The sequence below is a fragment of the Astyanax mexicanus genome, chromosome 2, assembly GCF_023375975.1.
Source record: "Astyanax mexicanus isolate ESR-SI-001 chromosome 2, AstMex3_surface, whole genome shotgun sequence".
Lineage (NCBI taxonomy): Eukaryota > Metazoa > Chordata > Actinopteri > Characiformes > Acestrorhamphidae > Astyanax > Astyanax mexicanus.
In genome coordinates, this window is record NC_064409.1 from 15331567 (window position 1) to 15347529 (window position 15963).

Sequence of the window (15963 nt, forward strand, 5' to 3'; positions counted from 1 at the left end):
AATAAAAAGCCTATATCATTCTGCTCAGTAATTGTTGGTTTCCAGACATACACTGTATTTAAAAAAAAGTATTGGGATATCTCAAACTATGATCAGTTTATTTCTTCTTTATACTGAGATTTTTTAAAAATATATCTTGAAAATACTTGTTAACAGAATAACTGTCACTATTGTGAAGATTTGATTACATGCACTATGACAATTGTTAGTAAGGTCAGGATAATCACCACCACTTTTTTCCCCAACTCATCCAAAAGGAACTGGATGGAGCACCATCATCCCAGAGAACAAAGTTTTACTGCTTAATCCTTAATATTTCTACAGATACAGGTTATATCTATCTCTGCTATAAAAAATATATTATGTCCAATTATCATTATCCAATTTGGTCGTATCTTATAAAGCAATGCTTTATGAAAAAATAAGAATCACAGAGAAATGTTTTAAAGCCTACAGTTTTACGCTAAAAGGAAAATACTGGCAAACTCTTAATGTACTATTCACTCATTGTACTCATCAAGCTTATTTCACCCTATGCAGCCTAGTTTGGAACAATAGAGAAGGTCACAAAGCAATTACACTAAACAATGTTCTTGATTCCTCTGAAATCATTGACTTTAAAAAACAAAAACACCATGGACTTTGAGCTACTAATATTTATACTAAATGTTATTCCCAGTGCATATTGCATCATTTAATGTGTAGAAAACTAGGCTACAACAACAGACCTGTACATTTCTGTACAAGATAAAAAACACACCACAGACAGATGACCACACACGCTTAGATGAAATCTTTTTATTTGCCAACTGCAGAGTGACAAACTGAACAAAGTGCACTGCGTGAGCACAGCTGCTGCAATAATGTAACAAAATAAAAGTCAAAGTTAATAGATGTGCCAGTTACAGCAAAACTCTGGTACAATTAAAGGTTTGCTTTTGTCCCCCCTGAGATGGCATTAACAATATAACTGCCATCAGTGAACGTGAACAGGCCGTGATGAGTTAACCACCGGCAAACTCTGAAAGAAGAGAATGAAGAAAAAACAATGTGTCCTACTGTGTACTGATAGTTGTGTGCCTAAATAATAACTATATGACCATCTGCAAGAAAGAACTACAATTCATATATACAAATGTAACAAAAACAATAAATTCATGACATTCATACGCCACATAAATGCTCAATCACTATACATTCTGGTTCTCAATCAGCATAAATCACAGCATTTGTCCATGGGCAAAGGGTGAAGCATTTAAGGCATTTTGTTTTATAAATTAACAGTCTGAATTCTAAAACTGCAGCACTCATCACCATCACCTCATTTATTTATTTATTAATTATCTGAATGCCTATTTTGTTCTTATGTTAACTGCAAGATACACGCACAAAGGCTGAAGACTGGCATCTGTTTTTTTGTACTAAAAAGTGTATGAATTCGCCCTCCCATGTGGATTATGTGAACTGTCCAGTGCAGACTAAAGAATAAAGCTAACTTCAAGTGAAATACTCCTCAACCCCCTCAAAAAAACTATTTGAAAACATTAAAATTTGAATCAAAGTGAAGGCCAGCTCAAACCAATACTACACTGTGTGAAACGATACAACTTGACTAGCGATAATTTACAAATGACACACTCTTATAAACAAAGGTTCCAAACTTGGTTCTTCACAAGGGAAACAAATATACTTATTTTATGGCACTGTTCTTTGAGGCTTTCTAGAACCTTTGATTTTAAGAGTAAAACTAAATGTGGCACCATTAGGATCACCTACAAAAACACATAAAAAGGGGAGGAAAGAAATGTAAATAAGGGCTACAAAAGGCTCTTTGAGTGAGATCATAACAAACCCTTTTGGTTCCATCAAGAATCTTTTTGGAAAACAGAAGAACCCTTCAATAGGATTTAACCCATGTATAAAGTCAATATAAATGTTTTTGAACCAAGCTTAATGTTTTGTAAAAGTGATTTTACACACTTTTTTAAAAACGGTTCTTTATGAATTAAAAGTTATTTGTATATGGCATTGCACAAAGAAAGCTTTGTATGTATATGGCAATGTCCTCAGCCATCAGCTAATCCCTGATAACCAGTATGGGCCTTCTGATTGATTCTTGTTAAGATCAAGAATAAGTTAAGAATCAAGAATAACTATTTAAAATAATTTTCCATTCATCCACACGAGTTAAAATCATAAAACCTAAAATTTGGAAAATAAAATCTCCTTAGTTCCTGATTACCATCAGTGGAAGTCTTAGTTATAAGATTGTGATTTTGCATATTCTTATATTACTGTTAATGGGTGTAGCATAGGAGAAATTACTACACTCTTAAAAATAAAATAAAGGGTCTTTGAATGGTTCTTTGAGGAATGTTATACAACAGAGTTATTTGAAACCAGATTTGAATTCAGTCCTGGACTTTGTAATCCTTAGTAGGTCAACTAATTTGCTTAAGTTGTTCTATTACATTCCAGTCCTGTATTTTGTTCTCGAAAATGGATTTTGTATTTATGGTCCACATTTGAAGACCTGGTTCACAGAAGCACTAGTTTAGGTTGGATAAAAAAATAAAATCACAATTACAGATAGGGATGTACAATACTGACAAAAACACTGTTGGTTATGTCCAACAGATATGTCCAAGATACTAAATTAGTTTAAAGTCTTCAAAAGGTTGGCAGCACTAATTTCCCAGGATTAGAAGTAGTTTGGTATGCGCATTCACTGTAGACCTCTACCTTCCTACAGCTCCAATCTCATTAGGTCACATGAGCAGTCTGCAGTGTGAAGAGCTCCCCCTGTAGCTGTACTAAGGTAATGCAGGTACATTTGAGCTGGCAACAATTTACAATACCTTTTACAGACCTTTTTAAAAGGGTCTGCACGCCTCACACCTCTTTTACAACCATAGTTCTTAATGAATTGTTCTTTTATAAGTGGTTCTTCTATGACATCACTCAGAGAACTATTTGAAGCAACTTTACTTTTAAGAGCATGGAATAATAATCCCACCATACGGCCATATGGCCACACTCAATTCGCATCTCAATTCTGCATGGAAACACAGCAGACTCTCATAGCCTTAAGCGATACAATTGCAGCAATGAAATCCTTAAATGCAAAAGTTTCTAAATATGCAAAATACTTTCTAAATTGTTAAATATAGAATTTGAAGAATTAATTTCCACCTTTTCCCTAAATCCAAAAGAAACAGATCTGTTCAGAGTTAACTGTCGTCAATCAAACACTCAGCACTAAGGAATTCCATCCTAGGTCTGTCAGCACATTGTATTCAGCAATTTAAAATGAGATTCTGTGATTGCTGAAACAGCGTTGTGGTGTGAAACTGATTACACCTCGCAACACCACTTTACTGGCATCCACAAACAGATATGCAGCTATGAAATTTGAACAGATGCCAGCTGGAAGTCGCCCTTTTGTGCAGATCTAAGAACCTCTTGGATAAGATGGTGACATGTGGGGTATCTACTCCTACATCTGCGCAATAGAGCGACACCTATGAAGAAAGAACAAGAGTGAAAATGCAGAATTTCTTTCTTTCACTACACTGCAGCATTCAGTCCAGCCTTCACCACTAGGGTGAGACAGTGAGTAGCTTCTCTTCAATCTCCTCTGCCCATCCTGCTTGTTCTCCTCTCACTGAATGTCCTCTACATAGTTGGCAGGGTAGAGTCCCACAGTGCCGTCTTTCAGGCGTCCTTTGCACCAACCTTGGTCGTCCTCCTCTCCAATTTTAGTAAATTCATCACCTTTGAAAAAAGAGAAAAAGAGAGAAAGAGAGAGAGAGAGAATATGTGAGAGAAGGAAAGAGAGTGCACAGAAATGCATACCTCATTGTTTTAAAGCACTACACACAGCCTTTTATGTGCCTATGCTGCTAACAAGCTTTTTACGTTTATTAAGCACTTTTATGCAGTACATTTATTAAATGTAGTTCATCATTTAAGGTTATCATAGCCGATGATTCTGGGCTAATTACAGTTCATTTAAGACAGTAAAAGTTTTTGAAATTTAAGGTGTTTTTTGAGGCAAGCTGTGCCAGCTGTGCTAGCCACAATAATGGATCATCATAATTATTTTTTTAATGCCAGGCCCAATGACTTTTGTCATATCCCACAGAAGCTAAAAACTGACCTGTGGAATGTGTGTGTGTGTGTGTTTGTCTGTTTGCATGAAAATTCAATTCATCACCATCATTACCACATACTGCACTGTCCACTGTGAATGGTAATACATACCAAGATAACACTTCATAAATTTTCATATGACTATTACATAAATATATGAGAGTGAAACAAATAGTATACAGCAGGCTTTGCAAATATGTAATAATTTATCATTATTATAGTTATTATTTTTTTTAACTATAAAACTTTACTGACTGCTCAAAAGACCAACACTAACCTAATTACAAAGATAAAAACTGGGCTTTCGGTCCTTTGGAGGCTGCAACATGTGTCAAAAATAAAATGCTCACAGGAGCCTTAGTGGGCCAATGATTAAGTCATTGGCTTCTTACACCAGGAAGTACGAGTTTAAGTCTCATCTGGGTTGAAGGTAAGATAAGATAGTGAGGCAGCAGAGATGTGCTCTGCCCATAACCTAGAAGTCAACAATTCGAAACCATATTATAATAGATAACACATTTACTAATGGTTATAGACCACAAGGTTGTAGGTTCGATACTGTTGGTCCTTAAGCAACACTCTTAACCAGGGTTGCTTTGAAATTAAGTACATGTCTATTTTACCTGCTTTAAAGCTCAGCTCATCCTGCTCCTGGCCCTCATAATCATACAAAGCCCTGACAGGTACAGAGATGACTGGAGAATTTGGCTCATCCTCAAATGGATTCCCGTTTCCATTAGAGTCTGCTCCAAACGGGTTCCCGGTTTCCTCATCTGACCAATCCTGCGTCTTCTCCACACTGCTAGCACTGAGAGAAAAGATAAAGAAAAGTTAGAGATGGAGAGTAAAGGAAAACAATACATTGAACATGATAAACATGACAGATGTCAATCACAGACATAATGCACAACGACAGGACATCCAACATGCCAGAAGGAAGGAGGAAAGTAAGATTCAGATGCAAAGAAACTCAAACACACAGTTAACCCCAAGCTAAAGCTCAGACATGCCCCGAGCATCTCCATACAGAAACCTTCAGCTCTCGCTCTATGAAGGGGAGGAACACCTGCTTACAGAATGGAAGTAAACATGACATTTTGAAAAAGAAGATGATGAAGATCTGATTGTCAGCAGCCAGCTGAAGAGGCATAAGCTTAAGAGTTGATAGGAGACACAAATACACAAAATGTACAAAAAAGAGGAACATTCAATTTAACTCTTAGAAGTCAAAGTTATTGCCAACAAAAACAAAATCAGGATATTTTAATTCACTTGTAGCAGGAAAATGTGGGAGAATTTGTTTATGAAGCGCCCTGCCAGAGCAGCAGCAGATCAGCCACAGACAGGAAGAGACTTGGGCCTAATCCCATTTTTCCTCTTGCCCCTACCACTCAGCCCTACCTCTCTTTTTTGTATCATAGGGTGAAGTGCTAGGGCTACACGGCTTCTAAACAGAGATCTGTAAGAAGCACACTCTAAATGGAAGGTTATGGAGAAATTACTGGCAACACAGATAATTTTATCTCTTTACCTCAGAGAAATTAGGGGTGGAAAATAATAAATATATTATCGCAGGGCAGTCCTTCCTTCCTGTAACTGTCAGACAATTTATTTGGTACCGCTCCAAGTAAACCACACACACACACTCACTCTTCATAAGGGTATTTAAACTACACATATTAAATGTGAAATGTATATATTAACTATGAATTAAATATGTATAGATATAATTGTAAATCATGTGTTTTCTCATATAACTTAATTTCTATCTTAAACATCATTTATTTAATGGATTCTTCAGCCCTGTGCAAACTGTTTATGCTGCTGCGACTGAAAACTTCACCAATGTGGAAATAATAAAGAATAATATTGTCATATGTCTTATCTTATCTTAGAACCTTTTGATGCATATGTAAAGCATATGTCTGAATTCTACATAATGTAAACACCTACTATACTACAGTATGTATATATACAGAAATTATTCATTATATACCTGAAATTAATCATGTAACTGTGTAAAATAAAATAAAAAGAAATAACTTGACTTCTAAGGGCTAATATGCAGGAGATGGCTGCAGTCTGTTTAACCACCACAGAGGGCAGCATAAACACACTGGGTCACAGAGAAAATACAAGCTTAAGGCAAAACAGTAAAGAACACACTGAAATGACCGCGTGTTACAGTCAGACCATTACTTAATTACATTCATTTTTGGATATTTTTTTATTTCGATTTTAATTAGGCCTTAATGTGAGATCAATAACAACATTTGCCATAATATTGTTTAGGGAACTGACTGAGCACAGCTCAATGCACGAACAGGCTGCAAAACAAAACAATGTTAAGATGTGAAGAACACAGAGTGTGCAGGTACAGTATCTTCATTATGCAACCATGCAGAGAAAAAAACAGCCACCTGAAAGAAGACCAGGGGAATAGAAAAAGAAAGTAGAGGAATAAAATAACAGTCAGGCGAGAGAAAGAGAGAGAATTAAAGAAAAAGAGAAGGATGCACTGCAGCAGAACAACAGGTGTTTTCCGTTCACCAACGTTTTGGAAATAACTTCCTCTTTTTTCACATTGACTGGGCTGCTTTTGGGCTGCACAGCTGGCACCTCCTCCTCTTCCTCTTCTTCATCGTCATCATCAAATGGATTTAAGCCCACTGGTTCTGTGCTACTGGGCACAGCCAAGCTAATGACATGAAAAGAGGCAGCACTGTGATATACACACCAACATGCAGCTTAACAACAGGTCTGTGAACATAATGTATATTCTACAAAACGAAAAAAATCAATATGTACAGTTATAGATGCATTACATAAACAAGATACCAATGCTTTTAATGCAAATATCAAATCTATTTGATATATATAAATACCATGTGATCAAAAATCTGGTCCATCAAGCATTTTCAAAGAATTGGAATCAGGTGAAAAGGTCAGGAACACTGATTGATCAAAAATATTAGTTATGTTGTTCATAGGTCCATGTGGTAAACACTACACATTCACTGGAAGTGGAGAGTAAGTAGCATAGGGCTTCTATGTGTGGCGCATCATTCAGGCCGCGGGGCCGGCATTGGGAAAATAGCCGGGTTTGAGAACAAATTAGAACTTCTCTTTATTTCCCATTAAAAGGCTCTGTATACAGTAGTACAATTAGCCACAACACTGCTATCAAACTCTCTGCCTCTGTTTCTGTGAGGGTGCGTGTGTGTCAACCGTAATTAGCTTCCTCTGGTAAGTCAGTGCATAAGAATAAATATCAGAGTTGTAATATTAAGCTACTTGGTCATTATTTTAACAGATAAACAATGCATAGACATCACCTATCATTTTAAACTATACATAATTTAAAACATTATTTGACATACATTGAACAATGATTGAACAATGATTATTTATTTTAAGTAATATTTTAACATTTACTCGAAGGTTAGGATTTTTTTGCTGCAGACCAACAACGATGCGTGTCCAAGCACTGCTGTATATATATCAGTAAGTGAGGGAGAGAGTGGGATAAGAGAGCAGACAAATTGCAAGTTTTTATACTTAAATTTTTATACATAAATTAAACTAAATAAAGCATTTAGTATCAATTATGGGCCTTGGTTGGTGTTTACTAGCTCCTCATAAAATAGCTGCTTTACAGAGCTAGGATAGTAACTTAGCCTTAGCATCTGTTTGTTTACCAAAATCTGGCTGCGTACATTTAACTTTCATGTGATTTAAGGAGAATTGCTAAGTTAATTTTATGATTTAATAATGTGACTTTATGACTAAAATTGCAATTCTGAGGTACCTGTGTGACTACAGTAGAACTGCTGAGGCAAATTCAGGGTTAGCACTGCTTATGTAAATGTATTGTGCTTTGTTGGTATGTCTGCTGGGATATTAAAAGTGGACAAATATTTTTAAACTACAGTAATACAGTAATTAATTTCTTTGAAAGGCAAAACAAAATACATTTAGGATAGTGAAATAAGTGGCAAAATTAATAAAAATCTGTGGAAACAAATCCATTTTCAATTGCATCGCACAAATACTTGAAGTGTTGAAAAATGTCCACACAAAAGTCAGCTTTCAGAACGGACACCAAAATATTTTAACTTAATTAACTGCTAATAAAAATGTACAACTTAATCAGACTGGGGCTGTTTGTGTAGCCTTCCATAGACATTATTAGTGTCAGAGGTTTGCTGAGTTAAAAGAGAGAAAGCCAAAGGTAAGGCAATGCTGGTACTGTCAAGAACAAACATGATAGAATTAGGACAGCACAGCACTGAGAATGTTTTAAAAACATTTTAATTCTTCCTTCTAAACAGCTCCACTACTACTACCACTACTACCACTACCACTACTACCCAAACACCCACACAAAAGTGGAATCCGTGTTTTGCTGAAGTCAGAGAGGAGTCTAATGTTGATCTGTTTGGTCAAATTAAGGTCAAGCACTTCTGGAATGCCTCAGATTCTTACAAGTTACTCCCTCCCTAGATACAACAGCCCCAGGAATAAAGGCTAGCCTAGAAGGCAAACATCCAGTGAGCACTGTGGAAGAATTATTCTTAAACAGGCATTTTACACTAATAAGGCTGCTGGAATTTGCAACCTTTTTATTACCGAGTCAAGCAGGTGGGGATTCCCCAGGGGATATCTATTTAAGAAGCAGGACAGCATGCTGATATTTTAGGAAGTCTGTGAAGCATTTTTTTTTTTAAACTTCACTGGTATATAATGTTCGAGCCATAACAGGCCACTGGAAAGGTTACTATTTCTGAATGGAGGAAGAAGGAAATTAAATCAAATTACTTTGTTAACGTCAATAAAAAATAGTGAAGAAGAAATTCAATACCTTTACAAATATGGGCCTCATAATGTAGTTCTGCTTTTTTGCTCTGACTGGATTTAGCTATTCTGACAGTTTACACTTGAAAACGTAAAGTTATGTTCATACAGTAGCTGGTCCAAAACTAAAAATGTGGTCCAAATTCAAAAGTGGTCTAAATAAAATAATTATAATACATTTAAAAAAACTACTTGTGGCTTAACAGTTTGTGGTGTGTTACCTGTTGTTATTGGTCTTTGCTGGTCGGTCTCCTGTTTGGTTGATGCCCGTTAAGGTCACTTCATCGCTTGGCTTCTTTTTTTCTCTTCGGCTCAGTGTGCGGTTTAGGTCTATGGACCACTCCTGGTAACACAACAGAGACAAACACAGAAACACACACATGAGTGCACAGACTGTCCCTAACAAAGCATGAAACAGCTGAGCCCTAATTCTGGCCTAGTGGCTTATGTGTAATGAGTTGTAACTAGCCTCTATCACACAAACACACGTGAGCACACACACACACACACACACGTGTCTGTTTGTCAGATTACATCTTGGCCTGAGTACGGTTGAGTTAGCATTCATAACCTCATACTGTTTACGAAACAGAAGTTTCACAAGTGCTCTGTATCTTACTGCTATTCAACAGAAACAAATGTTTCTATCAACACGCCACACACACACACACACACACACACACACCAGGCCACCCCACACAGCAAATAAAACAGCTGAAGTGTTCAGCACTATCAGACGCAAACAGTAGATTCACCAGCTGCTGTTAGCCTGACAACTTTCACATGACTACAAAGAACTCTTTACTAAACATACACCAATTTCTATATATCAAAAGGTATTTTTTTACACTACCCTAAGTGTATTTCAAGTGCTTCATATTGTTCCAGATCAATGAGTATATAAATATGGACACTGTGGTTAAATTTTTTTAACGTTCAGAAAAACATTAAGCCAAAATTTTCCACTAATAGTCCATTAATTTGCTACCATATTATGTACATTAGCGGCCACAGAAGGAGCCATACACATCCCCTTCTATATATATATATATATATATATATATATATATATATATATATATATATATATATATAAAAGAAAAGGGAAAGGGGGAAAAAAAAAGAAAAAAAAGAATTTTGTGCAGTGTCTGTTAATGTGATCCACAGCACAGCACCACATGATCAATAATATGATTAAGGCTGTCAAATCACGTCATTCCTAAGGGTAACAGAATAACGTTAAAATTTTAAAATACTATAAAAAAACAGAGTTTAAAGGAGAAATGTGAGATTAAAAATTAGATGTTTTGTCATTTAAACATATGGAGAGGGCAGAGCTAATCATCATACTGCAACTAGGCAGTAAAGGTGTGGTGTCACGGACCTTTGATGTCTTCACATTAAAGAGCAATTGTGCTGTATATGCTTTTCTATAGTCATTGCTCCAGAAAACTGTTCAAATATGATTTATTTATACATAAGATAAATTTACCTTTATTGTTAAGTATACTGCTATTACCAGTGCCCCTTTCCTAGAAACCACTAATGCGTGTCTGGGTAAAACAGAAATTATGCATTTTATAAGAACTAAATTGAGAACCTAAATGTGGTTTTAAGACGTTTATGGTAAGCAATTTTTACTTACAGCTTGGGCAACTTAACTTTAAACCTAATATTTAACTTAACATTTAACTTAACTTAGATTAGCAAAAGTGTTCAGTCCAAAAGATCATGATAACAGGTAATGTAGCTCTTACACCTAAGTTAGCTTTAAGACTAAAGCTTGAACAGAAAGGCAAGGGTTAAAGTTAAAAGACAAATAGGATCTTTGGATGAATGAATGGTGAGATCAAGGGAGGGCACCAGCTCAAGTGTAGTGGTGCAAGTAGCATTGTTTACTTTGGCAAATCTCAAGGGGAAGGGTGTAGTTTAAGAGAAAGGCAGGTTAAAAATGAATATGGATTAAAACTGAACATCAGCAGATCCTGCTAAAAATCATATAAACAAGGCAACTTTTTACTGGGCAAAAACTGTCTGACTCTATCCACTAAAAGAGGAGAATATAACAGTGCATCTGGTTAAGTCTCCTTTTTTCATTAAAAAAAAAATTACATCATGCTAATTTATCATACAATAAGTCGATGACGTAATGATCGTGTCAGGGCTACTGTTGGAGTAACTAGATTCACTGAAGCTTCTACAAAGATTTAATTGCATTCAGTAAAAACACCGTTATTGATCTCTGGGAAATGGATCATCACTACTAATTCAAATGACAAAAAGTGTGTCATTTAAACCCATAAAAAATATATATTTTTTTTTTGAAATATTAAAATATTGCATTTATTCTAATGTCTTCTTTTGATACCATAAAATAAACTTAATCTACAATTAAGTCTAGGGGCTTCAGGTGGTCCAGCAGTCTGCCACTATGATCAGTTTGATGCCGGTCATACAGCTTGCCTCAGCTGCAGGAGCCCGAGAGAGCACACTTGGCCTTGCTCTCTCTAGGTGGGTAGATGGTGCTCTCTCTCCTTACATCACTCCAAATGGCGATGTCAATCAGAACAAGATGTCTGTGAGCTGATGTATCAGAACCGTGTCGCTGCGCTTTCCTCCAAGTGCGCTGTGATGCTACTCGGCAATGCTGCATCAGCAGCAGTTCAAAAAGAGGCGGTGATTGGCTTCACATGTATCAGAGGAGGCATTTGCTAGTCTTCACCCTCTTTGTGTTGAGGCATCCTTAGTGATAGGGATATACACCTGGATAGCAGCTGATTGGGGAGAATGTATGGCCAGCAAAACAAATTACAATAATAAAATTACATCTAGAATGAGATTTTGTGAGGTTCTGGATTGCTGCTACCTCTCCAAAGCCTGCAGTGACACCCTGGAAATAAATCTGATATCACAGCAAACACACAGACACAGCAACAGTTAGGCCAATAAAAAGCTCCCTAAAACAGAGACCACTCTGAGGACAGCAGTAATGTTGGCCATGCAGGACTCACTATGATGGACTTTCTCTTATGGAAGCGTGGCCGCGAGAAGTCCACTTTCTGGATTAGAGTGGAGAAGGAGTGAACAGGAGTTAGTCAGTGAAGAAAAGGACACCCTGGAAAATGATCAGCATTACAGAAGCGTTTTGGTAACTAAGAAGCTTAGTTTGCCTATGCAAAAATGAAGCACAAACAAACCTCAAGACTCACTGTGCCTCAATAGTTCTGACTAAGGGATTAAACTGCTCAACCAAATAAATTTTTACCCTTAATGCAAAATTCTTACTAAAACTTGTAGAAAATAATCAGATTAGCATGAAGAGCTAGTGAGGTATTACGTGACTAAGAGCAGCAACATTTAATCTATACCATTTCTAATATGGCTGGATTAATGCCTCACACTTGTGAATTTTTGCTATTTGTTTTACATTTCCAATATAGCATTTATTGTCCATATTTTCCTGACTGCTAATAATATTTGTTTTTTTATTTTTGGATTATCTGATTATTACTCTTAAAAATGACCCATTTTTATTTATTTTGCATCTTATATGTTTTATTACACAGAACTGTTATTTTATATTATATAATGGATTATTTCTTCATCTATATTTTATGTATCAGCTTGGTAACACTGCAAATGTGGGTCAAGATACTCAAGCAACTATTCTTTTAGACAGTTTAAAGCACTTCCAGGTTTTTGTTATACTCATTTATTCTCAAAGTTAAATATAGATATGGAAACTGAAAGAGCTTTCTGTTTGTATTGTGTGTTCATTTGTGTGGTATTTGTGCACATTTAAGTTAGTCTAAATTACGAACACAGACCAAACAAAGCAATACCACTGAAAAATGTGGGGGCAATGTAGCCACTACACTACCATTACTGTATGATACATTTTACTAGCCAGCACTATATTAACCTATTAAAACATGTGCATAGGCATATACTTTGCTTATTGACTGTACATTATTGCTGCATGATCTGCAATAGGACCACTAAGTAAATAAATAACCTACGGTTCAATGTGCAAACCAGTATCCTAACCTGTTCCTATGTATTCCATAATGTAAGGGAAAAAGCAAAAAAGTGAAAGTATGAATGATAATGAGTGTGGATTGTTAAGAGTGAAAGAGAACATGAATTAAAAAGAAGGAGAAAGTGAAGCAGAGTAAGAGAAAAAAAGAGAAAAGTGTGCACACAGTAATACTCAAGCAGATACTAAGGCTGTGTGCATATGGTGTGTGTGTGTGTGTATTTATGAAGGTACACATCTGTGCACTACCTGACAGACAGGTTTTATCTTGCTGTAACTCAACCGAACCAAAAAGATAAAGTTACTCTTAAACAATAAAGCCCTGTCACAGGCTGTAAGTGTAGAACATTTCACTTAATGCTCTACAAATTCTCAGCTTCTCAGTCTTCACTTCATATGGTACTCTCTCACATGTGGAACATTAACTGTTCAAACCAAGTTGAGCTTTTCACCACATTTAATGCTCTGTTTCTCATTATACCCAACAACTGCACTAGAGAACTGTGTGTGTGCGCGAGTGTGTAACATTACCTCAAACTGAGGCCAGTTCATAGGCATGCCTGGGCCATGGTTTGAGCGGAACCATTTCAGATCCTCCTCTGCATCAGCTGCCTGGATCGAGTCTTCCAAATTCTGATACACAGTCTGGAATCTGAGGAGAAAAGAAAAGCCTTATTTTCCCACACAAAGGTCTCAGTAGATGTGTTCTTGCATTAAAGGCCTGAAGGCACAATAAGACAACCTTTTAAAGGTATCTTAAAATGGAACCCTGCACTTCTTGTTGGAGTTAAAGAAGAACAGGTCTCAATATGGAAGAGAAAGAACTTTTAAAACACACAACAATATTTTCTAGTCATAATCAAAGAATGGGTGTAAAATAGTCCAATTGCAAAACCTTAAAACGTTTATACAACAAGCCTGCCACCTTCAAAACATACTGTTCATACACAGAGCATCACAAAGTAAAGCCTTTGCTAGATCTAAATTTAAATTATATGAGTGTAACAGTACATCACAGTACAGTTTGGTTAGCGCAATCACACAGAGAATACACATACATACACACGATCTATACAAAGGTGCAAAAACCTGTGAACATAATGTGGAACCAAAGTTCACATTAAAAGTCCTCTCTAAAAGGAAAAAGAATTATGAGGCAAAATAACTGGGTTGTACATAAGCTTGTAAAAGTGCATCTAAGCCTTTTCCTCACCCTAACCAGTCAAATATGTACTATTTATCATTAATCGCCTACATAAAATAAGGTCCTTTTAGACACAATTAAAGGATTTTGTGTTGGTGGAAACAACTTCAAACAGCTGTTAGCAATTATATTCATTTTGTAAATCCATGAATATCAAGTTCATCCTTGGTAAATACTGTCATGACTTCTAACTGTTAATTAATAGCACAACGTGCTCCGGAACCATGGTGCAACATAGAACAACTAGCAATAGACAACATAAAGTGCAGGAGTGACGACAGTGCAACATAAAATATAAAATAACACTAAATAACAATAAATACAATAAATACAAAAGACGAGACAATTTAAGACAGGACAGTGCAGTACCGATACGGTATAATAAAGTGTATAGTGAGGATAAGGTGCAGAGATGTGTAACATACTGTAACATATAGAACATATATAATCACAGCAGTTACTAGGAGTGCAGCAAATATTGCTGAAGGAATAATACTGGAATAATACATACTGTCCAGCCTAAATTGGGCACATCTAAAGACTAATCAAAGCCACTAATTTGCTCAAAAACTTGGTGTATGTCATTTTCCAGTCCATGTCTAATCACAAAACAAAGTAAAAGATTACTTAAAACGCTGATCTTACTTGTGATTAGTAGAGAGGTCAAGATGCTGCTTGACTTCCAGAAGGAGTTCTTTGAAGAAGCTGAGTCTCTTATCCTCAAACTGCTGGCACTGTTCAAACACCTGCTCCATGTTCTCCATGTACTGAGGGGTCACCTTATCCAGCTCCTCCAGAGACTTCTCATAGCGCTCCTTAGTCTGATTTAACACCAATCAGACATACAAAACATCAGTACATTTACAATACTAAACAAATGTTATTAAAAAACACACAGTCAAACAGACAAGCTCAAGCATTCACACCTTCTGTACATCCTGTTGGCACTTCTCTACTTTGTCCTGGAGCTTTTTCTGAGCCTCTGGGTTGGTGTTGCTTTCTAGTTTGCTAGTGTTCTCCCTGCTGGTGGCCAGCTTTTCCTCCTTGCACGCTGTGTGGTAGACTTTCTTCGTCGTATCCACCTAAAGAAAAAGAACTTCAAGGTTATGCTCATTACATACATATAATATTCTAACATATTTAATGTGCATTATTCCGCGTTTCCACACTGAGACAGACACCAGCACTGACTGGTGTGTGTGTGTGGAAGCATAAACAAAGTCATGTTACAACATGAAAGTCTGCTCTTCATTATAAATACCTTGGAGAAATACTTTGCACATTTCAAAGCATACATACAGTGCACAGGAACTGAGCCTGTCACTATGGAATTTATAGATTAGTGTAATGGTCACAGTTTGTTTCACACCAATAATCAGTGCGTGTTCAGTACAGCAGGAAAAAGGCAACAAATTGCCCCAAAGACATATGAAAAAAAACTATGCTTTGAACAGGCGGTTGTGCAAGTCATAGTGTAGTATAGCATCCAAAGTCTTAACAAGAAAACTGAGTAAAACAAAAGCCACAACAGCGCTGGACGATATAACTTCAAGTTAATACAATTTACTTCAATAACGGTTGATGAACATTTGTTTTATTGAATGAATAACACAAATGGATTTTTTTTCTTTGGTACAAGCTGCTTGAGTTGCTCAGTCACATCACATTCATAAATCTTCATCCAACATGCAGCTTACCACAGCTGACTGTGTACCAC

The 15963-nt window shown here is 36.4% G+C and overlaps 2 protein-coding genes across 5 annotated transcripts in view; both read right to left on the reverse strand.

Moving 5' to 3' along the window:
• Window positions 1-15963, reverse strand: part of terfa (telomeric repeat binding factor a) — a 285122-nt gene that overhangs the window by 48710 nt on the left and 220449 nt on the right. The gene's annotated exons all lie outside the window — the stretch shown is intronic.
• pacsin2 (protein kinase C and casein kinase substrate in neurons 2) overlaps window positions 784-15963 on the reverse strand; it is a 43062-nt gene continuing 27882 nt past the window's right edge. The window contains exons 5-12 of one of the 4 annotated variants that reach the window (XM_007229833.4): window positions 15173-15328; window positions 14892-15067; window positions 13574-13694; window positions 12018-12065; window positions 9228-9349; window positions 6707-6850; window positions 4776-4960; window positions 784-3774 (exon numbers count right to left, since the gene is read on the reverse strand). In XM_007229833.4, the coding sequence (XP_007229895.2) occupies window positions 3662-3774; window positions 4776-4960; window positions 6707-6850; window positions 9228-9349; window positions 12018-12065; window positions 13574-13694; window positions 14892-15067; window positions 15173-15328 (1065 nt within the window). In that variant the 3' untranslated portion in view covers window positions 784-3661. The remainder of the gene's footprint in view (window positions 3775-4775; window positions 4961-6706; window positions 6851-9227; window positions 9350-12017; window positions 12066-13573; window positions 13695-14891; window positions 15068-15172; window positions 15329-15963) is intronic. The other 3 variants (XM_007229835.4, XM_007229834.4, XM_007229836.4) reach the window with 3 other exon arrangements.